Source organism: Contarinia nasturtii, unplaced genomic scaffold (genome assembly GCF_009176525.2).
Source record: "Contarinia nasturtii isolate CC-2019 unplaced genomic scaffold, AAFC_CNas_1.1 Cnas_scaffold_1699, whole genome shotgun sequence".
Taxonomy (NCBI): domain Eukaryota; kingdom Metazoa; phylum Arthropoda; class Insecta; order Diptera; family Cecidomyiidae; genus Contarinia; species Contarinia nasturtii.
The window spans coordinates 1,644,643-1,668,071 of NW_022199032.1; the positions used below are offsets into that span (position 1 = coordinate 1,644,643).

A 23,429-nucleotide genomic window follows, 5' to 3' on the forward strand; every position below is an offset into this window, starting at 1 on the left:
ATTCGAACGTTTTACTTATAAAGTCATATCTATTTTTAGCAAATAAAAAAAACACCATCAAAATATACATGATGTTCTCCCGTCGACTTCTTTTTCGTTCTGTTTTGTTTCTCTATTCGCTTTTATCATTTGTGGTTATCGGTGTTTATCTTCATATTTTTTTCTCTTCATTTGTACTTAATTTTACAATATTATATTCTGGTTTAGTTTGATAAGATCGCTTTTTGTGAAACTCTAAAAAACGAAACAAGTCCCCAGTGTCTCTCTCTCTCTGTGTGTGTGTGTGTCTCGACCATTTTTTATATCTTCTTTATTTCTCGTTGTGTGCCAGCCTCTTAGCCTGCCATTATGGTGTCCATACAACGCTACCAATTTTCCGATTCAATTCTGATAATATTAGTGTGGCTAATTGTTGTCGTTCCGGTGTAAGCCTATTACATTTGGAAATATAAAAATAGTGAGCAATTTTATAAAATTTCACTGATTTTGGATGGAAATTTACTTGGCACAAAGGTCAATTCCTTCGCTTTCCTCTTCTTTGCGAACACGTTTACGTTTTGGTCGTATTGCCGGGCCATCTTTACTATGGTCATCGTTTATGGTTTGCCGTTCTGGGCTCGAAGCCTTTCGTTTTCCCTGGTATCCAAAAACAAACAAAATTAATTTACGATTTTTTTAGTTAGCTGCTTGAATGCCAAATAAGTTTCAATTATTTATTTTTGTTTTGAAATTTTTATTATCTCAAACTTGTGTATTGTGTTGTACCTTTGTCTCTTTCTTCTTTTTCTTTTTTTCAAACTGTTGTGAATCATAGTAATTTGGTTTTTCTCGTCGTACTCTCGATGTTCGGCGTCGTTCATCTACTTCTTCGACCGCTTCACGTATTCGCTCCGAGCGTCTTGCCTTGAAGAATGCATAGCCGCATTTACATGCTTTTGTTGCGACCGCAACTCGTGCATCACACTTCGGGCAATTTTTTACAATTGCTCGACTTTTTACCATTGCTTTTCGGTAAATGTGACTATTCAATAATCAATTCACTTTTTTCACCTCTTCGCATCGACGCAAAAATCAAAACAAACAAAATTTTGTGTATGTGTTTATTGCAGACCGATTGGCACTTTTATTTTGTAAGTGATGTTTATTAGTCTTCCATCATTGTTTTGACATTTCACTGTCATTCGTGCATACAGCGCTGTGGGCGGTCAATGTTTCAACTGCAAACATATTTTGATTTAAATTCATTTCTGGTTACCATAACAATTTTTTGGAATAATAAACATTACAAAACATACTGTAGTTGTGTGAATGTTGTCAACAAAATAATTTATCAAAAATTAAAACAGCATGGAAGCAAGTGAATATTTTTTTATAAATATAACGGGACACATTGATTTTGCTTACTATCCCATTGGTTTTGATGGTCAGAAATTATTTGTTCGGTATGATGTAGTGGCTGGCCCAGACTGGGAACTCATTTCGGGTTTCAGTTCGGGCGTTACACAAAATGCAAGCGTTGGACAATCAAATGATAAAGTTGTATTTAATATGCCAATGGAAATAATGTTCAAATCAACGAATCCATTTGGATGTAAGTGTTTATTTTGTTTGAATTCTATTTAAGAAAATTAATGTTTTTTTCGATGCTAATTCAACTGTTCAATTCGAAAGGGCCACAAATCGTATTTAGTTTGTATGGAACGAATTGGTGGGGAGCGGAATCGTCAAAAGGATATGCACGAATGCATGTACCACTTGGTGGAAAACGAACAACAATACGAGCTCCAATTTTAACTGCACAATGCTCAAATCTATGGTCATCATTATCCAGCTGGTTTACGGATCGAAGTCCTGAATTACGTGATCCAAAAATATTGCTGGAGGGCACCAAAAACAAAGGTCTCAACATGGAATCTTATGGTGAATTAGTCGTAACATTACAGTCAATTACAAGAGGCGGTGATGCATTGTCCTTGGAATGGAACTAGTACGATAACATGAATTGAGATCACGAAATGCAAAATCGGCGTATTTTTTTTTTGATTAGCTGTATATTTCGCTATATTTAACACATCTATGTAAAAAGCTGAGACTACAATATTTGGTTTTCATTTGCGTCATTCACAAAATATGTACCAAATATTCGTTTAGAAAATTTTTGTTTTTTATTTTGATTTTTGCGGTGTTTATGCGGTTGGTTTTTTTTTTGCTGTATTCATAGTTGTTTAAGATCATAAATAAAATTTTAAGATGAAACACAAAATAATGAGATATTTTCTTTTACCATTTTGAAACCGCTTTTTTCAGCTTACAATATCATTATTGAAGATTCGTTCCGTTTTCGAAAATTCTTTTGAAATAATGATAATGCCATCTGTCGAAAAAAAGCAACATTTGCATTTGTTTCGCAGTTTGGATGAAAAGGAATTAAAATGAGTAAAGTAAACACCGGGTCAATATCTCTAAATAAAGAAACTCATAGTAAAATTGCTGAGGAAAATTATATAACACACATTTTGTCTCTTTCTATGTCCGAAACATTATCTCTAGTGATATTGACGGCGTGCTAATTGAAATTAAACAACAGACTAGACAACATTAATGTGATTACTCGAGACTCGTGATTGTGTGCGTAAAGCAGATTTGGAAACTATTAACCCATTTAACTTGTTCGTGACTATTTTTCGAAAATATTTTGGGGGAGAGATATTATTTTATAGCTATGTCCTGATGTTATAAGCATCGCCGGAACTATGTCATTGAATATAAAAATGTTACTCTCATCCATTTCAAGAATCCATTGATTCTTGTAATCAACGAAAAGAGTACCATAAATAATTTTGCTATATGCAATGGGTTAATATCCGTTCCGGCAAAACTTGTTAATCTCCGTTCGAAACGTAATCATGATCAGCAATCAGCAAGCGTGTTAACTTACGCACTTGCGTATCATTTAACTGACACGCATAAAAAATACAAAAGTGTTTTCTTTTCGGAAGTAATTATGTCGGCACAAACGATTCTAGTTGGACTATCTATTGACCCAAATCGAATAAGTGATCAATTTCGTAGAAAAGACGCGGTGAAATTATTGGAAAAGGGTCTCCTCAACTTTTTTCCACAGCTAAAATTGATCTTTGAAACAAACACATCCGATGGATATTTGTGTGTTTTCTCACAAAATGACACGATTTTTCTCAACGTTCGTTTCTTCAACCACGGCATCATTGCCATTAACATTGAATATTTTAAAAACGACATCGAACAGCCGCTAGTGACGTTTGATGTAAGTGTTTATACAGATTTGTTATTACTCAGTCAATTGTATGTTTCGAGTTTACTTTTAAACGCGAAAAAAAATACTTGACTAGCGAACGCTAGCATCAAATAAGAATAATTTTTGAAGTGATAAGAATACTTTGTTTTAGTTAACGCGGCAAGTGCGAAACCACTTGGAAAAAACCCTAAATGCAATTGGCCATGCTTATCCACCTATACATAGGAGTCAAATTAGAAAATATTTTCTATCGTCGGGTGAATTTCATTTCTTCTTTATTAACAAAGACTAAGTAACAAAGAATAAGTTTTTATATTATCGAACTTTTTATTTCTCTAAAAAAAGATGATCGAATTTTCGAATTCGATATCGACAAGGTCATATTTGAAGGTACCTCACCATTTCAAAAGATACAAATTGTTCATTCGAAAAGTTTGGGAAATATTTTGGTTCTTGACGAGCTTCAAAGTAAGGCTTCATTTATTTGAATATTCTACTATTTAAAACAAAATCCCAAATGAACAGATATTGCCGAATCGGATCTGATCTACACCGAAACATTGATGCAGCGTGGCATTGAAAATTACGAGGGCAAAGAAATTTGCATCCTCGGCGGTGGCGACGGTGCTCTCTTGTACGAGTTGTTGAAGGAAAAACCAAAGTATGTCATAATGCTTGAAATTGATGAAATGGTGATGCAGGTGTGCAATAAATATATGAAGTCAATTTGTGGCAACGTTTTGGAATTACGAAAAGGCGAACATTTTGAAGTATTCAAATTTTGTTTTTGAATTGTAATGAATTTTTTTAAATCAACATTCTTTTCGTGGTATTTTCCAGATTATCGTTGAAGATTGCATGATTTATTTGGATAAATTTATCAAAGAGAGTAAAAAGTTTGATTATGTGTTTGGCGACTTAACCGATATCCCAATATCTGACGCACCGTCCAATGAAATATGGAACTTTTTTCATTCAATTCTTGAGCATTCGTTCAAAATTCTAAAACCAACCGGAAAGTATTTGACCCACGGAAATGGCATCAATAGTCCACATTCATTGAGTATGTTTGAAATGCAGTTGGAGAAATTGGATCCCAAGGTGAAATTTACCAGATCAACTGCATTTGTACCGTCATTCATGGAAGATTGGGTCTTTTATCAAATCGCATTTGACAATATATGATTTGATGACATTTTTACGCGATTGGATTTGAAATATAGTTGTTTTCATAATGAAATATGTTTTTATTTTAACAAAGTTACTCTCTTCCGCCTTTAGCCATTAGTCATTGATTTTTAGTCACAAAAATGGTCGGTAAATACAAGATGCTATATGTAAGATGCTGAAATTAATTCTAAAATGCTGTTCACAAAAAAAGTTGGTTTAATTTCAGTTGTTTATTGGAAAAAAGAGTACCAAAGCCTCATTAAAACCTGACTATACTATTAAAATGATGATCTGCGACTTGAACCTGTCAAGGTAAAAACTGCACTATGTCCCTTTTGTCGGGCTGTGATGCATTGTTGATAAATGCCAAAGATGCATCAGTGACTACTCCTTCCAATATTGGATTTATAATATATACACACTCGTTGTATGTATTTACTTCTGTACTCTTGTCTACAAAAGCTACTCGACTCTTTGGCGCATAAGGTATTAACTGATTAATTTGTTGTGCTATATGTTGTAATGTTCCCATAAAAATTAGCCCAAACAATTCTCGTTTGCATTCCAATACATTATTCTTAAAATTGTCCGTTGCAGTATTCATTTTCTCAAATGCGCTGAGTATCTTTGACAAATTTTTGTCGGGAACGCCATTCAGTAGCTCAGGTGCCAAATCTCCTTTGTAGTCCAGAAGAATGCCATTCGTAGAGATACCTGCAATACGTTATTCGTATAACCACGAATATTATCATTTAACACTTCAATTTCAGTTGCGATTTCATTAAAAAGTGATTTCATGACGCTGTTCCTGTGTCCCATACTTGCACTGTAGACGTCCACATTTGTGTTGCCAAAATACAATTTTTTTATGTCAAAATATAAGTTTTCATATTAATTGAATGATACTGACTGATCATATTTCGTTAGGAATTATTCCACATTTATGATCATTTTCTATATTTAATTTTTATTTCGATTATTTCTATTCTTTTTGTCATTACAAAAACCACAATTTTGTTGAATAAATGTGAGTTTTGCTTGAGTGAAAAAATATGTCACTGTATAAATTGCACAACAAACAGACATTTTTAATTCAGACTCTCTGTACATTCATATAAAATTTATAAAGCTTTCAACATATTATAGATTTCTTGCTCCTGCATATTTGAAAATATATCACGGAAAGTACGCTTTTGTTCACAGCTGAGACGTTCATAAAAATCTTTACAGGCCAATATAAAAAGTGTACGTTGCCGTATTGCCACACACTCACTGGTCGCGTCTTTATATTTAATTGGAAGCGATGCGGATGTTGATGTCAATATATCGTGTCTCTTGTTCATTTTATCACGTATAGAATTGTTGAAAATCGCATTGTAATCGGCCAATACTTGTGGAAATATTTTGATAAGACTCAAATTAATTGACGATGATATGAAAATTACAATCAGGTACCACATAATTTTTGGCGTTGAAAATGACAAAAAATTTGGCAATGAGCACAGTAACCAATCTTGTAACAGTGGTAAATAGGCCGAATCAATAGCCGAACGGAATACCTGAAATGATAAAAAATAAAAAATAATCGAAAAAAAAACATTTAAAAAAATCAAAAATAAATTGTTTACCTGAAATACGAGTGTGGCTATAACCTCGCAGTGTGGTTGACTAACTGTCAAAAACTCTTTAATCACTTTGGTTAAAAGTTCTTTTGGGGGCACCAAATCGTGAGTCAGTTGACATAGCGCATAGCCATAAATATGTGCACCTGGCGATGTGGCCAATTTAATGCGCTGATAAAATATTTCAATTTTTTCCGTTGTTTGCATTATTACCTCTGGCTCGTCTTGCACAATTCCATTGCACCGTTCAGTGTTTTCTAGCTGCTCATTGGAACCTGTAAATAATACCCATAAATATTTGAATTAAACCAAATCACGTTGAGATGAAGTGACAGAAGGGCCAATCACATACCAATGTACATGCATGTCATCAATAATTTCAGCGCTGACAATGAAAACTGTTCATTTTCTAACTTAACCAAATCAAGGGCAAGCCGCTCAATTTTTTGGTGGTAATAATCTGTAGCTATTTTGGAAATTATCACACGTTCCAGACCCTATGTAGAAGAGACAAATGGTCAAAACCAGAACCAATGACAAATATATTGTAAGGACATACATGAATGATACATAAAAACAGTGTCAAGGACGTTGTTCGCTTAAGCACATTATTCGCTGACATAATTATAAGTCCGAGTGCTGTTTGATTGGCCATCATATCACAATCAGGAATAAACTTCGATGTCGTTTCTATGACGTAAAAGTTTAGCGTCCATACAAGTATCGCGTGCTCATTGCTGAACGATAGCGAACTAATAACAATTTTTAACGAAAAAAAAAATGAGTATATGATTGAGAATGTGATTAAATTTCAATTAACCTTTCTTCGATGAGCCCATGATGGGTTATATAATTACTAATGAACGTTCGAAGCAATAGTATCTCTTCACTTAAACTTCCTATCGTGGTGTTGCTTTTAATGCACGACTCAAAAATCAATAGTACACCTCTAAGCGCTGCAGTACGCACGAATAAATGCGAACTCTTCAGGTAATTTCCAAGAACGAGGGGATGACACAAATGATTTATATCTTGCACGGATGGTATCAGAATGGCGTACGATTTACACAAACAGTATGCGATATGCTATATACATTAATAATATTTGTTTGAACATTGTATTAATTCAAGTCCGAATGCTGATTGACTCTCTTGTGTAGAGATAAATGTCAGCTAAAAAAACGCTTCTTTTACCTGATGGGCTATTGCATTTTCTTTCGGTATTGATTCGTGCAATTTATTCATAACATTTTTAATCCAATGAAACTGTTCACGATTTTCACATAGCTCGGCAAATTTCACAATATGTGGCAAAATCTGGATGCTATTGACCTGCATTTTAATTTCATTCAAGCAAAATGAATAAAAAAAAAACCGAACAAAAGATCATCAAACAAGCAAACCTCAAGAAGTTGCGTAAGAACATCGAATGTTAATTGAATGCTGCTGTTGAAATCGATAGCCGACGCATCCAAGAAATGTTTCATATTTTTAAGCTCAATATTAATACTTCGCGAAGCTGCTGGTTGTCCCTCAATGATATGCCATATCACATTCAAATCGTATTGTTGCGAATGAAATGTCTCCGTTCCAATGATATTATTGGTGGGCACATCGCATCGTTCCAAATTTGGTAGATAAAAGACAGACGGTGGCCGCATCAATTCGTTTTGAATCCCGTGTAACTTTCGCAAACTGTTTGATATTACGAATATGTTCATATTTTGAGTTTTACAAATGAAATCAATGATTTTTTACCTTATTGAATCGGCAATGAGTCGTTGCTGCCTGGGTACATGATGAAACATGCCATTCAGTCTATCTCCAATGTTGGGATACATTTTACATGAGATTAACAACTCCAATAAGGCCGATAGGCACACATTTTTAATTTGATATTCCTCTTGAGCATCTGAAATTTATACAAGACTATTTTAGCGATCTGATTATTTTCGGATTGGCACACAATATACTTACCAACAATATTTTCATCATTGACTTTATTTATGAGTAAAAGCAACGACATGAAAAACTCCTCAAAATGCTGACGTAATGGAAATCCGAAAATGTTTATTCTGAAAGTGAAAATTCTCCATTTAGATATGTTTTATGGTGTATAGAAAAGGGTGATGTTACCTTTTCAGAAACTTCTCAACGATTTCAATTTCATTTAAGCAATCAATCGGAACCGATTGAAATGTGGTGGTTTGGTTTGCACTCTGTTGCCAATCAAATGAATTGATAATTTCTCTCGGTGTCACAGCATAGAAATAGAATGATTCACTGCGCAAAGTGGCCACTGTTAATGATAATACGGTATCTTTGAATGTGTTCAATTGATTGGCATTCTGCTGTGTCTTTTCCTCTTTCGGGTCGAAGCAATTTTCGACAAAAACACCCAAAAATATTGCTCTTGCATATGACAAATCTGCTGTGTCTGTTTTATTGAAATCAGTTTGTGTTCGTTCGTTAAGTATTGTTTTCAGTTGATTTTTCTCCAAAAATAATTGGCTGGCAAAATTTTTTCGAATAATTTCGTACAGAATGGTAAGTAGCCGATTGAAAAAATCATGACTTTCGTTGGTGGCAAAAAAATTATTCGATTCATTGAAGGTGGCCTGCGTTCTTAATATATGATTTATACAATTGCATGCAATTTCCAAAAAAGTTTCATTCACCGGTAAATGTTCGATTGAATTCAAACAAATCGAAGAAAATCGAACAAGTCGCTGGAAGCTCAACATGCGAAACATATGCTCATCCAGAAACTTATTTACAAATGACACCTCGGCGTAAATCATACATTGTTGTTGCAATTCAGCTAAACACTCTAACAACACCGAAACTGCTGTCATGACCTCTTTCAATTGAATGATTGTGTCATGATCCGTAGTCTGAGTTGCATTAAGATTTTCACTATTTTGCTCAAGTTTTGCGAAAATCACGTCCATTTTATTGCACAATGTGTTTATTGACTGTTTCAAAATCGGCGACAATTTCAAATAGTTCATGTGAGCATTATGCTGGAAACAATCATGTTTAAACTTGGACGTCATAGTTTCAAATGAACACTGAATTAATATCGGCAATAAATGTACGTCAACATCGCCATGAGATTGTTCAAATATTTTAATGAGCTTTTGTTCTAATTTAACTTCAGACAAAATTTGGAATATACGCCGATTGTTTATGTCCGATTTCATAATATCGATAGCCTGGAAGAGAAAAATGAACTTCGATTTGGATTTCGCGGACCTTGAAAAATGCGAATCGAAATGATTTTACCTTATTATGAAACCAGTCTTCATTTATCGGAATATTAACATTCATTTCATCGGATGCTGGCATTTTCTCAAGATTTTCCGCAAGAATCTCCTCGATGTGTTTTGAAACCAAAGAAAACCTACGACAAAGTTCAAAATCATTTTTATCGTTTTCAATGAAATTTTATAATTTGTGTGACTTACATGTCATGATGTTGGTACATCGCCTTGAATTTGTTGAGCGAGGCAATAAGTTCGGTTTGAGAGTTTGTAGTATCATTGAGATGGACAAGTTTATTTCTCAAAATGGAAAACGAACGACGTGCGACTGGTGAACCCTCTTCGAAAATGACTGTTGTCTCTAAGAGATGGTTTGTGCTCAGTAATGTGAATTTTTCGTCACACACTTCGATTGCATCCAGAAAAAGGAAGAGAATATTCTGTAAAAAACAGCAAACAAATATATTATACAGATATTCGATGAAGAGAAAGTTGGTGTCATTCAAGCGTACCTTTTGTTGAATATTCTCTTGTAGCATACAGCTGAGTTTGCTCAATATCAAATCAATGAAATCGCCGCTTTTGACTGTGTTTACGATGAATTTTGAATTGATAAACAAAATTTCTATAAAATAATTCTGCAGAAGAAAATCGATAACGACATGGTCCAGCTGAAACATATAAATACTTTATTATGATTGCGTATCTTCAGACTATACCGAATATCAAAATATTCATTTTGACAGAGTTTTTCTTTAAATGACGAAAAACCACCAACAAAATATACTTACAGTTTTCGAAGTAAGCGTTTGAATTAAGATCGATGTAACACATTGATCATATAATGTTCTTGCTCTTTCGTGATTTTCTTGGGCCTTTTTCATTATTGCGTCAACGAAAACGGACGTTTCATACAAATCAAAAATAAAGGCAAATAGTCTGTTGGCAAAATTCATTTTGATTGTACACCAATTGGTTCGCTGTGAAATATTCGATGAATTGGCTATTGATGGTAGATTCTTCATAAAATTCAATACAATTTCCAAAAATTTCGAATCAACACCGAAGTAACTTTTAAAACTCTGCGCCGTTTCATTGTAGTTACGTAAAATAATTGTGATCGCATTCAAATAGCATTCCAGTATTTGTAAGAATTCTATGATTTTACATAGATTGCCTTCAAACAGTAAATTATATTCGAAACCGGTGTAACTGATACTGGATATCAAGTCATTTCGAATACTTTCGGCCAAAATATTCACAGCAGTTGCATCCAATTTATTGGCCACACAGGCGAGAACGGTACTTTCATCGGTCACCTCCGAAATACACTCCAAAACTATCGATTTTACTGCCACGTCATCCAATATCTGTATAAATATCAAAATTATTGAGAAACATTAATTCGAATACGGTTTTTGCATAATTTTAAAAAGATTTTTCACTTACCGAATCACTTCGTCTTTGAAGCCGTGACACAAGTCTCAAGCAATTTGCCTTTTCTTGGATCAAATACGGTCGAATGTGGGTGCACATTTTTCGCAGTAAATGATAGTCATCCAGTGTTGTTACAAGAACCTTTTGATCACTTAATGTGTGTAATAAACATTCAGCCAGCTCTGCATGGATTTCCTTTGAACCGCTCGTTTCCTTCATCAAAATCATGCAAATCATTTTTTTCACCTGCAACATCAAAAGATATGAATGAATTTCTTTTCAAAAAAGAGAGATGAAGATTTTTTTTTTTTTTAATCGAAGTAGTTAACCTTGATGGAATCGATGAATTTCAACAGCATACTAAATACGACCTCTTTTTGCGTATTCTTTTCCTTTGTATTCTGTTGACTATCCTCAACAGGTTCGTTATCGATGCGCCGTGGAAAATAAATTTCATACGATAATTGATATAGAGCTTCAACCGAACCATTTTTTGTGATGCTATTTGCCAGCAAATTATCGGTGATATTGATAATCTTCGGTATTGTCATTTGTGGTTTTTCTTTTTGTTTTGCCAAATAAAAGAGAATCTTGATAATTTTTGGTGTTAAAATGTGGCTATTTCTGTAAATAGAAAAAGATAACAAAAACATTTCAAATTTCGATCAATTGTTTTTTGCATTCCATCTAACTACCTAATGATTCCCGTTTCAATCGATTCAATTAACTTGAGAAGAAATTCCATGAAAATATTGTTGGCATCAAGTAGACAATAGTTTACTTTTAACTGTAACACTTGGCACAACATCTCTAAAACATATGATTGCATTTCCGAATCGGATTTAGTAAATAGCTGCAAAATTAAATTCAAAATCAATAAGATTGATCAAAATGTGTGATAATAATTATACCTTTAAGCATTGTATCACAATTGGTTCAAATATTTTGATATTTCGATGATCTGAATTGGTTTTTTGTTTTTCGGGTGTTGACGTGGATGCCAAAAAATTGATTAATTTTGATCCAGCATGACTGGGTGTTGTATTAACACTGGTTTTCTGTGGCACTGGTGTTTGGCATCGAATTTCATCCAAATAATCGAACATTTTATGCGGTGCCATCGTTTGTATGCGCTCATAATCGAAGAGATTTTCATCGATTTTCCAATTTGGATAGGTCATCAAAAACATATTCCGAATGAGATGCTTGATGCATACCACCGACATTTTTGGCTCGTAAATGAGTGTTGTTTTGATATAAATTAAAATCTCATCGAAAAATGATGTCGATTCGGTGTCGGTGAATGGTTCCATTATTTCAATTAATAATGCCATTGTACGAAGGCACACTCGTAGCAAGGAGAATAGTTTCAAATCGATTTCCTCGTTTATTGTGATCTGATTGCGGCGAATGAAATAGAAACGTTATTTAAACTCAAAGGAGAAAACATTTGAATTGAAAGTTACCTTGTAATTTTCGTAAATAATTCGAAGTATTTTGTAAATTTTCAAGTAAAAATAATCATTTCCAAAATATCCATAGCTATTAAGCAATTGAACTTCTTTGCTATTCACAAAAAGATCGGCTTTTTGGCCTTTTGGAATGAAAACCGGACGCTTGTTAATCAATACATTATGATAAATGCTCAACAGCTTCATGACATGTCCCAGCAGAGATGATGTGATCGCTTTTCTCTGACCATTGGCATCGGGTAGTTTTCTTAGATTCATTGCGGCCAGTAAATTGCTTGATATGGTGAGCAAGTCGCATTGACTCGACAAATCAATTCCGGTTGGGTAATTTGAAATCAAAAGCTCAACACATATGTCTAACACATTATATTCCGACCAAATTTCTACGAATTGAATTGGACTGAATGAATTGATTGTGTTAAGCAAACACTTTGTGGCACCTAACTGAAATGTTCAACAAAAAAAATTGGTCAATCGTTTGTAATATTGCAGCAATCAATCTTAAATCTTACCAATTGTTCGGTCGATTTTAAATCAAATAGCTTATTGGTCAAATCGTGCAAATGTTTTCCCAAAACTCGTTTCAACTGTCGATGGCCAACATCGCCTAATCCTGACTGATATCCAGTTAATGTTCCCGTTGAATTGACCATTGAAAATGGCACCTCATTTGATAGTGTTTCAGTTACAAATTCAATGGTCAATGTATCACTCGCATGCTTATGGGCGACATTTGTTTTTCGCATTGCTTGTGATAGATTGAACTCAAAAATTGCGGTGGCCGCCTCATTTCGAATTCGGGCATCGGTGTCTTTCAACATCGCATACATGTGTGACACAAAGAGATTCTGTGAACCGAAACGATTTTAGTATTTTGAAAGGGAGCGAATATTACTTCATATGTTCCTACCTTGTACTCTCGACCTTTATCCAAACCGAAAATCTCTTCAATCGCATCATAGTTGATGGTTGCAATAAATCGACAATACTTGTTCTGAATGACCCAATATTTGTTTTCGAAGACAAGCGGCAGTTTATCGAGTATTTCTTCCAACAATGATATCGATGTGGAAATATGACAATATTCGATTGGAAAATCTTCGGTACAGGTAACAATTGGTTGCATACAAGCGTCACCTCGATAAAACCAAGACGATCGATGATCCAATAAAATGGAAAAAAATTTCTCCAACGAAACCAGCGATTGTTTGACAACGGTATGGATTTCATCAGACAGACCCTGTGAATAATATTAATTATTGGTAAAATTCCTCAGCCAAATAAAAAGGTTTTGCATTTGATCCATACTTACTTTTATCAAAATATTAAACAGTACATTAAAATTGAGAAATCGATATGTGGACGCGATTTCAAGATGTTCAAAAAAATTTGCAATCGATTCACATTCGTTTAGTACACTGAATAGAAAATTTCCGGCTACCAATTGAACATTTGCTCGTAAAATCGGATCACTGTGATTCCAAAATAGTAAAATATCTTCAACAAATTGTAATGATCCATCGTCGGTTATTGATTGAATGAGTGCTTGACTGTTGATTGTTGATTTTTCGTTTGTATTTTGGCTGGTTTCGGTCGTAATATCAAGATTTTTGTACGACGGTTTTGAGTCCAAAATGTCTGATTTCGATAGCAAATCCGATAAATCACCGATTAGTTTTTTTTGCGTTCGTCGATTATTGTCGGCGCCAATATTATCCGAATTAAGTCGTGACAATAGGACATTATCGGCACTCTTGCTAAGCGGAAAGAAAAAGTCAAAGTATGTATTTGGTACTTTGCTATTTTCACCAAAATGATCGTCCTTTATATTTAATTGATCGGCCTGATCGTTATTTGGTTTCGTTTTTAATGGTGAATTTTTTTCGGATTTCGAACATATCGATTCTTCACTATCCGACTCATGCTCAAATTCTAAATTTTCGGGCCCGTTGTATTGAAGTGAAAGTAACAGTGTTCGTGGACATAACGCGACGCAATGTCCAATTACAGCCAATGAGAGATTCTTTATTGAGACACGTACATCACAATCGTCGATCAATTTGTATGGTACACCGACCAATAAAAATTTCGACGCAATCAATCGTACGGTATAGTAAATTAACGGTTGATTTGAAATACTACCGATGAGCAATTCACGATCAATGGTTTCAAAATGAACGGTTGACGCAGCATCAATTGTTTGATCCATATCATCGGATTTTTCTCGATTCATTTCATCTGCTTCCAATCGAATCGTTGCAATCTCTTGTTCGTTTAAGATTTCAATTTCCGGAATTGAATCATCGGTTCTATTAAGCATATCAAATGCAGATGAATTTATCGATAACATACTGCCATCGGATGTTTCCGAAATATTTACGTCCGTCTGATTTAGATCGTCTGCCAAATTTTCAATCGTACTTGATTGTGTATCGGATTGTTGACCCAATGAACCAACGCGAAAAAATTTCGTAACACTTTCTGAAATGATAAAGAATAATTTCGTTAATTTTCAGTTCAATTCAACGAGATGAAAGCGATACAAACTTACCCGTATTCGGATGAATCAATGTATTCAAAAATGATCCGATCGAATCGGTGGACTTTTGACTCTTCAATGGATTTGATGTGGGTGTTTTTTTGATAGCCGGTGAATTTCGTCCGGATAATTGAACCAATGATTCATTGCTTTGGCACAATTCAAAATCATTCAATCGCAATGAATCCAATTCAATGTCACTGCCAGTGAGTAGTCCCTTATCGTCGACAGACGCATTATGAGCTGTTACATAATCTAACACATTTGATATATCCGACTCACTGTTGTCCAGCTCTTTTGTCATCGTACTCGAATGCACATGACTGCTTAATTTTTTCATTTTCGCCACGTCGCTTGGCGACGATATTAGTTGATTTTTTGACGATGTGTCAATTGATGGTGTCGATAATTTACGGTGAAAAATTTGATTTTTCAACGAACGCTTTTTACATAATACTTCCATATGAATTAATTTATCATTTATCAATAGGTTTGATAGCTGCGGTTTGGAATGATTTAAAATAACACTAAGACATTCTAATGATGCATTTATAATGGTGTGATTGCTGTCACTCAATAGATGCAAACATAGTTCATAAATTTCGATGATTTTTTGAATGACATATAGCTCCAGTGAAATGGTTGTCAGTAATTTCGGTAGCAAAATCCGAAGTAAACCAAGCGCACCGACAATTGTATTCAATGTAAAATCTTTCACCAGGTTTTCTGTGTGAGACAAAAAGAGAGAAAGAGAGAGAGAGATGAGTAATAACAGCAGCATTATCGAATCAAACTCATTTACCGAGACATAATGTAAGTGCATGTTTAGCCATAACATCCGGTCGTCGTGCATGTTCAATTAATGTCATAACATTTGACGCTGAACACCGTCGTTTCACTGGACACTCTGAACTGATGGCATCTTTCAAGAAAAACTGAACGCATTTCTTATTAGATGTGTGAGTTCAGATAAAACATCAACAACACTCACCTCAATCAAATTGGAAACTTCATTTTCGGTGAGACTGATTTGAAAAAATGTGCAAAATTTATCGAAAAACTGTGAAAGTGTTTCAATCAGCTGTTGTTCCTTTCGTTGTGAAATAGATAAAATGCATGGCAATAGATTCAGTGCATACGGTTTAACCTTGCGTTGTTTTATCATGTGGGCGTAATGTCCAAAATGATTTAATGCGATGCGTAGAGAACGATCATTACCATTACGTTTTATCTCTTGAAACAGATCATATTGAATGCGAACGACATTTGTTGGTGTTGAAAATCGAATCACACGATTTAAATTTTCTTCGGCACTGCAATGAAAAATATACATTCGTTTACATGTCGAATGCAAATGATTATTATCTCAATAGTAATCTACCTCATGCGAACAACTGAGTCGACATCCTCGCAAAACATTAACAAAATTGATACGGCATTGCTGACATAAACGAGATAATTTACATTTCCGCGTAATGCTGGCGATTGTATAGAGTCGGAAATTTGCGTGAATAATATCAATTTCTCTTTTTGACTGTGCGTGTGTATGTGTCATGAAAAGAACAGAATAAAAAAAATTCTTTAAATCATTATAATAAATCATTTCTGGGTCTAACCAAACGCTGACTAATTTGAAATAATCAGTAAATCATTGAAATGGCAACAATTTATGTTGATTTTTTTATTCCTTTTCTAAAAAGTGAATTCGCAAGTGTTTTGAATACAATGAATGATTCATATGTGCAATTCTATTGTACCTGCATTCCGTTGTTTTAAGCGAATCAATCGCTTTCTGAAATGTTGTCACTGCCATTAAACGTTCCATAACTTGTTCCACGCCACAACTACACTATGCTCTCAATCAAATTTTTTTGCTACTAATTGATTAAATATTTTATATTCGTCGTTCATTTGATGTGTTTTTCTTTCTAATTATGTAGATTTCTTCATTGCAAACAGAAAACTGTGGAATTGTTTTTATTGTCATTGGCTGATTGTCTTGCCCGAAACGTCAAAACACGCATACACACACTCGTACAGCCAGTGAAACAGACGGAGAAGTGTTGACGTTTCGTCACAACACTCACACATAGGTGCCACGTAAATGACGTATATGTATGTGGTATATGGTTCAATTTGAAATTGCGCCGCACATTAAAGTTATATGATTTGAATGATGATGATTGTCAAACGGTTACTAACCGTCAGTTTTTTATGCCGAAAATAAAATATTCCACGCATTAAATAAAAGAAAAATCAATTCGTGGAGAAATCAATAATAAGAATACTTGTTGTTTTTTTATCAATACCAATTTTATTGAATATAATTTTATATTTACACGTTATTTTAGCCTAGAGAACAGTTCCACCTTGATTTTTTTTATTTAATTGTTTCGAAAAAAATAAAATTCATATCGATTGATAAATCGATAAATACATTTTGCAAAACTCTTTATGTGTGTGAGTCAAATTCCCAAGTCAATTTAAATGTTCAATGAAAACAATAACCGTAAAAATTCATGAACATATTATATAAAGTCAAATTTTGTTCGATTTCATTCTCTCATTCTCTCTATCTCAAAAACTACACGCACAATTGAAAATCTAACTAAAAATCATCAGTACACAACATTCTACTAAATTTTGTTTTAGATTCCAATGCACCGGCCATACTTTTTTGCATCATTTGAAAAACAACAGAAAGATGCTTAATAATAAGGAAAATGTGTCTTTGCCAAAAAAAAATCGAATGCGATGCACCAATTGCTGGATTTTCAATGCAAAATCAAAAAACACCATTTATGAAAACACCAATCACACTACCGGTGAATGTTGTGCTTGAATTTATTTTTTTTACGTTTTTATTTGTAATATATTAATACGTTTGGAACATTCTAAAATACTCTACATTTTTCTCATACAATTGATAATGGTTCTTTTTCTCCATTCCACTCAACCCTCTTCCTCCCTTTCTTTCCGCCCTTGTCGTCTTAGCCAAAACGCATGATACACTCGCAAAAAACATAAACTATGCAAAAAAAATTATATGTACCCAATAATTGACTAATCTTAATAATCCAAATCTTATTAAATCTAAGATCTTTTGCAAATGTTCCACATTGTTTGTCTCTAAAAAAATGTATTTTTTTCTATTATTAATTTTTTTTTAATATGTCGTTCAATTTATGTTCCTTCGTTTCGTATTTTAAACCTTTTTTGATGAAAATGGATAAAAATTTGAAAAAATAGAGAAAAAAGGTCACATTTCCTAAACGAAATAGTTTAATTTATCAATTTAGTATATAATTGATAAAGAATCATGTCGATATACCGAACACCATTGTATTACGGTAATCACCATCGGCACTCATAAATAGGTTTAAATGGTAGCAAAAAAAAAGAAAGAAAAAGAAAAATGGAAAATAAAATTCAATTCTCTAGATTTAAATGGTAACCTTCGATCTGTTTATAAGAAGAAAAAAAACTCTTTTATCGAACATTATTTTGTTATTAATATGATAATATGTGAAGCGATGATTGTTTTTTTTCCTCTAATTTTTATTTGTTGAATTTGCTGATTATAATTTTATGCAATACAAGATTCAGCTATTGGCATACGCTCTCCATATCTCCCGCTCTCGTTTGAATGCAATTTTTATGTGTTTTTTTCTTCAATTCTTGTCATATGAGTATGTATAAGTTAAAACCTCGACCCAGAATTGCGAATTGTCACATATTTTTCGGAGTTTCCATTTATATTTACACGTGTTATTATTTGGTAGATCTCACTTAAGAAACAAACAAGAAAAATTTCTTTTTTTTATTGAATTACATTCCGTTTTGTTTTTTGTTCGGTAAAATAAATTGTTTGTCAATTTTAAATATTTTTTTCCTAACAGCAATAACTTAAAAAATATACCTATATGTACCATTTCCATATGTTTTACCTTTTTTTTATTTAAATTATTTAAAGCCTTTGTTTCAATTTATCCAAAGCAAAAAAAATATGATTTAAAGAGAGAAACAAAAAATTAGAAACAAATTACATAATAAGACAATGACGAAAATTTAAAATTTTTCTCTCAAATTTCTTTTTTTGTCTGTTGGCAAAACAGATACGAAAAAAATAAACAACAACAAGAATTTCAATGTTGAAATTAAATGAAGAAACAATCAAGGCTGTGTATGTAGATGTGTTTGTATATCAAATCAAAGAAAAAGATGAAGTCTAAATAAAAACTGTAAATTATTAATATAATTAATTAAATCAGATGTTGTGTGTGTATATCGTGTGTTTTTTTATGTTTAACCACGTTTCAGCCTCAACACGATCATTGTAACTGCCAAGAATATAGCGATCCACGTTAATGTTGATATAAAACCTAAATAAACTTCCTGCTCCATAATGCTCCAACCGCGTGTCAGCATGCATCGTAATGCTGTCGTTGCTTGAGTTAATGGCAAACAATAGGAAATATATCTGCAATGAAAATGAAGAATTAATTTATATATCATTTCGATCAAACTAACTCAAATATAGAAAACTCACTTTAGAATAAATGGCATTCCTTCGATGGGCCAAATAACACCGGATAACAGAAGTGTTGGATAAAATGAGCCGAGGGCAAGTTGTATGGCATTTCGTTCCAGTTCACAAATGGCTGATATAACAAAGCCGAAGCACATACCGCACATGCCTTGTAACAATGTCAGTATGATAACGCCAAATATATCGCCATTGCATGTGATTTCAAATACAAGAATCATGAAAATTAGAACTAGCGCCGTCTGACCGCACATCACCACAAATTGTGTGACCACATGCGAAAAGAGAATTTCAAATGGTGTTACACCAGCCACCCATGATCGATCGAGAAGACCCTGCACAAAAGGCAACAATTATTATTCATTCGCCGAAATTTTTTTAATAAAATTTAATTTTATACCTCTGTTCGTTCGATGATCAATGCCGACGATGTGAGAGCAACAGCCAAGAAGAAAACGATCCTATTCAAATGATAAATGTAACGATGTAAAAATTGTGCCATGGTATGATTCGATCTTAACTTACGTTAGAATTACACCGGGCGCAACAAAATCGGTAAATGATGGTGTGCTTGTTCCGTAAATTGGCTCCTTGAATTGAATTGGAATGTCACCCAATTTCGGATTATGGTCACAATCACGGAGCAATCCTTGTGCAAAGTCTTTGTACGTCAATTGCAGATCACGATTTAATAAAATTCCAATTTGCTGATTTGACATATCCAACCATACACGAATTTCCGATTGATCCAATGTTTCGTCGTCTGCATCTCGTCCTATATACACAAAATAAATCATCCAGTCAAAGAATTCGCAATTTCCTCGGAAGAGAGTAGTGACTTACCAAGAGCCATTCGAGCGACCAATGCATCGGTGAAATTTTCCGTGAAATAAATAGCACCCCATGCATGACCAACTCGTACCGCTTCGACAGCTGATTTCGGATCCGGATAATATTCTTTGATTATTGTTGAATTTAAATGACTCAGGTAACGACATGATAAATTCTCGAAATTACATCCCTTTTGGGTTGGGCAGTGCTGTATCATTACAGAGAGATAAAACAATTTTATTTTTAATTGTCCAACAAAAAGTCACTTTTCATTTTTGCTTACGATTGTATCGTTCATTTCCATGTTTGCTATGGCTAATCTTAATCCAGTTGGATCACGGCCAATGGCCAAACAGAAGAGAATAACTTGCATGACTGGTAACGCAAAAATGAATAGCATCACACCAACATTTCGCCACATTCGCAAAAAATTCTTTTGTAATAAGGCACGAATTTTTCCTCTGGATGTCAACTGTTAGAGAAGATTTCGATTTAGATAAAAAATTTAATGAAATAAAAGAAGAAAAAAAAAAAATCTTACATTGCAACATTCAGACATATCAGCTGTTGACAGATCATCATAATCGATGCCGCCATTTCGATAAACAGGTGCTCCACCGTTCAGCTGAAAATTTGTTAAAAATCGTTAGCCCCTTTGGAATTTGACATTAATCTATTATGCACGTATTTCGTTCAATTTTCTCTTTCAACTTAGCTCTTTACCTGATTATTACTATTGTTACTATGTGCTATAATTTGAATGTTGTTGTTATTTCGTTCCTAACGAATCGATGCGCGAAAAAAAGAAGAGTTTTATTAATGAATGCCCAAAAATGAATGTGCGACTAGACAAACATGTAGGTTTATTGATGCGCACCATATTTCCTATATGGACATGGTGCACTTTAATAAAAGTCTTTCAAGTCACATATTCATTTTGCATGCCAATTCGAACCAACTGGCGACCATTTGAAGCGCAAATCGATAAAAATGGGAAAATTTTTTCAAAATTTCCGATTTTCAATGTTTTATTTTATACCTGACTTGGAGGCGCACTGTGTGAAGTTTTGCTTGGTGACACTTGTGCCAAAGCTAGATCAGAACCCTGTCATTATGATCATTAATAAATGCATCATTATCATATTGAAATAAGATAAAATTAATAAAACGTATTCTAACGTTTTATGTGCGACAAATCGTTTCGTGTATGGGTATTTTGATTTTTCTTGACAGTAAATATACAAAGAAGTTAGACAAGAGGAATGTGATCAAATGGCGTTTACGTTAAACACACTGAGAGGTGGCACAATACATATAATCACAGATAATTTTTTTGTTTTTTTTTATGAATATTTAGCACGATATTAGTATTAGAGAGCATTATTAAACACATTATGCATGCGGAAATAGTATGAAAGTCTAAGAGCGAATGGAGAGACACAATAACAATAATTATAACAATCACAATAACAACAACAACAAACAATTATAATTCAAAAACAATAACAGAATATATATATTTACTAACTATTATTCATATCGTCAATTGAATGCATTTTTCATTGTGTGACAATAGATAATAGTATGGTGAAGAAAAGAGAGCGAGTGTTAAGTTATTATAACAAGTTAAAAAATGTTTGCTTTAAGGTGTTTTAAAAGAGAAATTGATGTTACATTTTGTCATCTGAGCAACGAGCAATGCGCAAATGAAAAATATTTATATGTAAACTTCGGGTGACAGTCAATTTCATGCATATTTTTAATTGCAATGCCTTGGTAATAATTTCGTATTTGGATTCTTTTCTTCTTTCAATCTTTTCATATGGCGGGCACAGAGAGAGTGAGAGAAAAACAAAGTAGCTTGCAACCAATGAACTTATTTCCAATGCATTGTACAAATGTGATAACATGAACAAAAAGAGATGATAAAACATACAACACACACATGTGATAAAGAAATAAAATCCAAAATGACACTTACCCCCATTGCAGAACCATTGTGATCATTGATAAGTACTTCTTTGCTTTGATGGAAATTCAAACCTACGACACCACTATCTTGACTGATATAAACGGGTGCATCTTTTTTATTGCCAAATGCAAGTGCGGATAGTGATAAATTGCTAATGTTCAATTCGTTAACGGCATTGGTGGTTCCTTGTTTCCGTGACAATTGTAGAAAAACATCTTCCAAATTTTTGCAACGGTAGGTGGTTAACAATGCAGTGGGTGATTCTTCGGCGAGCAAACGTCCTGAACGCATTAAACCGATCTATACCGTACATGGATACAAACGAATAATTATCTATTGAAAAAAAAATTGAATTGCTTGTTCACATACCGTGTGTGCTTGTCTTGCTTCTTCAATGTAATGTGTTGTGATAATGACCGTTTTTTGGCCAGCTTTGGTTATATGTACAAGATGATTCCAAATACTTTGTCGTAACAATGGATCGACACCGACGGTCGGTTCATCTAAAATCAATAGTTCTGGATCGTGCATAAGCGCAACGGCAAATGAAACACGTCTCTGTTGGCCACCGCTCAAATTTTTGACCAAACGATTTTGTGACGGCAAATCTAAGAATTCCAACAAGAATCGCAAACGTTCGCAAATCTCTTCGGTTTTCATTCCAAAAATCCAACCGAAATACATCATTGTCTCTTTGATCGTGAATTCACCATACAATGCAATTTCTTGTGGCATGTATCCAACACGTTTGCCGGGAACACCAGAACCTGTGTGCATGCGAGAGAGAGAGAGAGAGAGAGAGAGAGAGAGAGAGAAAAACCCGAAGCGGAAATTTAGTACATGCATTTTATTTTTAGGTTTTTCATTTATTTGCGTGTTTTGGCTTACCTTTCGTGCCTGGTTTGCCACCCAATACATAAATTTCGCCAGAGTTTAATTTGCGTCGTCCCACAATGCATGATAATAATGTTGTTTTCCCACAACCTGAGGCACCCAAAAGACCATATCTTCATTTGAAACAGAAACAAAAGAAAAAAAATATGTATTCACGATAAATATCTTCAGAAATGTATAAAATCGCCTTCAATCGATAATTAACATACGCAAAATTATCAAATATCACAAAACGTGTAACGCAGCCAGCAAATTGTTGCGCACTAATGCGTGATATCATTTAATTAAGTTTTAAAATGAAAATTGATCGACACGGACACATGTTGCCGCATACTTACTATGTGTAAAGTAGCAATTTATCATTTTCAATACAGAAACTATTTTGTAAATACAACGCATATCTTGA

The 23,429-nt window shown here is 33.8% G+C and overlaps 5 protein-coding genes across 10 annotated transcripts in view; 2 read left to right on the forward strand and 3 right to left on the reverse strand.

Moving 5' to 3' along the window:
* Window positions 1-5: 5 nt before the first annotated feature.
* Window positions 6-1,149, reverse strand: LOC116346945 (UPF0547 protein C16orf87-like). Its single transcript, XM_031777268.1, has 3 exons — window positions 766-1,149; window positions 503-636; window positions 6-431 (listed from the first exon to the last, which is right to left on the reverse strand). Exons 1-3 carry the CDS (start codon window positions 1,000-1,002, stop codon window positions 347-349), a joined length of 456 nt encoding a protein of 151 aa, XP_031633128.1. The 5' UTR covers window positions 1,003-1,149; the 3' UTR covers window positions 6-346.
* Window positions 935-2,187, forward strand: LOC116346944 (B9 domain-containing protein 1). The gene is made up of 2 exons (XM_031777266.1): window positions 935-1,591; window positions 1,672-2,187. Exons 1-2 carry the CDS (start codon window positions 1,348-1,350, stop codon window positions 1,986-1,988), a joined length of 561 nt encoding a protein of 186 aa, XP_031633126.1. The 5' UTR covers window positions 935-1,347; the 3' UTR covers window positions 1,989-2,187.
* Window positions 2,188-2,462: 275 nt separating this feature from the next.
* Window positions 2,463-4,513, forward strand: LOC116346830 (spermine synthase-like). The gene is made up of 5 exons (XM_031777068.1): window positions 2,463-3,286; window positions 3,429-3,534; window positions 3,623-3,745; window positions 3,803-4,047; window positions 4,118-4,513. The coding sequence occupies exons 1-5, from the start codon at window positions 3,005-3,007 to the stop codon at window positions 4,460-4,462; spliced, it is 1,101 nt and encodes a 366-aa protein (XP_031632928.1). The 5' UTR covers window positions 2,463-3,004; the 3' UTR covers window positions 4,463-4,513.
* Window positions 4,514-4,676: 163 nt separating this feature from the next.
* Window positions 4,677-16,771, reverse strand: LOC116346829 (huntingtin). The gene is made up of 27 exons (XM_031777067.1): window positions 16,538-16,771; window positions 16,162-16,314; window positions 15,772-16,093; window positions 15,583-15,715; window positions 14,793-15,506; window positions 13,554-14,722; window positions 13,152-13,481; window positions 12,754-13,089; window positions 12,236-12,685; window positions 11,681-12,166; window positions 11,465-11,622; window positions 11,099-11,393; window positions 10,782-11,015; window positions 10,124-10,702; window positions 9,845-10,003; window positions 9,537-9,772; window positions 9,355-9,472; window positions 8,206-9,284; window positions 8,047-8,144; window positions 7,828-7,981; window positions 7,473-7,764; window positions 7,264-7,401; window positions 6,890-7,155; window positions 6,629-6,821; window positions 6,422-6,566; window positions 6,076-6,344; window positions 4,677-6,006 (listed from the first exon to the last, which is right to left on the reverse strand). Exons 1-27 carry the CDS (start codon window positions 16,603-16,605, stop codon window positions 5,569-5,571), a joined length of 9,012 nt encoding a protein of 3,003 aa, XP_031632927.1. The 5' UTR covers window positions 16,606-16,771; the 3' UTR covers window positions 4,677-5,568.
* An 807-nt stretch (window positions 16,772-17,578) lies between these two features.
* Window positions 17,579-23,429, reverse strand: part of LOC116346814 (ABC transporter G family member 20) — a 46,178-nt gene continuing 40,327 nt past the window's right edge. For 5 of the 6 annotated variants that reach the window (XM_031777037.1, XM_031777041.1, XM_031777039.1 and 2 more), the window contains 12 exons: window positions 23,018-23,136; window positions 22,499-22,896; window positions 22,139-22,429; window positions 21,197-21,262; window positions 20,881-20,937; window positions 20,699-20,782; window positions 20,441-20,629; window positions 20,170-20,365; window positions 19,852-20,101; window positions 19,727-19,787; window positions 19,330-19,661; window positions 17,579-19,260 (listed from right to left, as the gene is read on the reverse strand). In XM_031777037.1, coding sequence (XP_031632897.1) covers window positions 19,086-19,260; window positions 19,330-19,661; window positions 19,727-19,787; window positions 19,852-20,101; window positions 20,170-20,365; window positions 20,441-20,629; window positions 20,699-20,782; window positions 20,881-20,937; window positions 21,197-21,262; window positions 22,139-22,429; window positions 22,499-22,896; window positions 23,018-23,136 — 2,218 coding nt within the window. In that variant the 3' untranslated portion in view covers window positions 17,579-19,085. The remainder of the gene's footprint in view (window positions 19,261-19,329; window positions 19,662-19,726; window positions 19,788-19,851; window positions 20,102-20,169; window positions 20,366-20,440; window positions 20,630-20,698; window positions 20,783-20,880; window positions 20,938-21,196; window positions 21,263-22,138; window positions 22,430-22,498; window positions 22,897-23,017; window positions 23,137-23,429) is intronic. The other variant, XM_031777042.1, reaches the window with a different exon arrangement.

Bases quoted from the DNA above. Each gene is read 5' to 3' on its own strand.
- LOC116346945 (XM_031777268.1), bottom strand. From the start codon at position 1,002: ATGGTAAAAAGTCGAGCAATTGTAAAAAATTGCCCGAAGTGTGATGCA. The intron at 637-765 runs GTACAACACAAT...TTTGGATACCAG, and splicing joins AAAAGAAGAAAGAGACAAAG to GGAAAACGAAAGGCTTCGAG. The intron at 432-502 runs GTAAATTTCCAT...CAAATGTAATAG, and splicing joins GGAATTGACCTTTGTGCCAA to GCTTACACCGGAACGACAAC.
- LOC116346944 (XM_031777266.1), top strand. From the start codon at position 1,348: ATGGAAGCAAGTGAATATTTTTTTATAAATATAACGGGACACATTGAT. The intron at 1,592-1,671 runs GTAAGTGTTTAT...TCAATTCGAAAG, and splicing joins ATCAACGAATCCATTTGGAT to GGCCACAAATCGTATTTAGT.
- LOC116346830 (XM_031777068.1), top strand. From the start codon at position 3,005: ATGTCGGCACAAACGATTCTAGTTGGACTATCTATTGACCCAAATCGA. The intron at 3,287-3,428 runs GTAAGTGTTTAT...ACTTTGTTTTAG, and splicing joins AGCCGCTAGTGACGTTTGAT to TTAACGCGGCAAGTGCGAAA. The intron at 3,746-3,802 runs GTAAGGCTTCAT...CCAAATGAACAG, and splicing joins GGTTCTTGACGAGCTTCAAA to ATATTGCCGAATCGGATCTG.
- LOC116346829 (XM_031777067.1), bottom strand. From the start codon at position 16,605: ATGGAACGTTTAATGGCAGTGACAACATTTCAGAAAGCGATTGATTCG. The intron at 13,482-13,553 runs GTAAGTATGGAT...TATTATTCACAG, and splicing joins TGTTTAATATTTTGATAAAA to GGTCTGTCTGATGAAATCCA. The intron at 11,623-11,680 runs GTATAATTATTA...TTAATTTTGCAG, and splicing joins TTGTGATACAATGCTTAAAG to CTATTTACTAAATCCGATTC.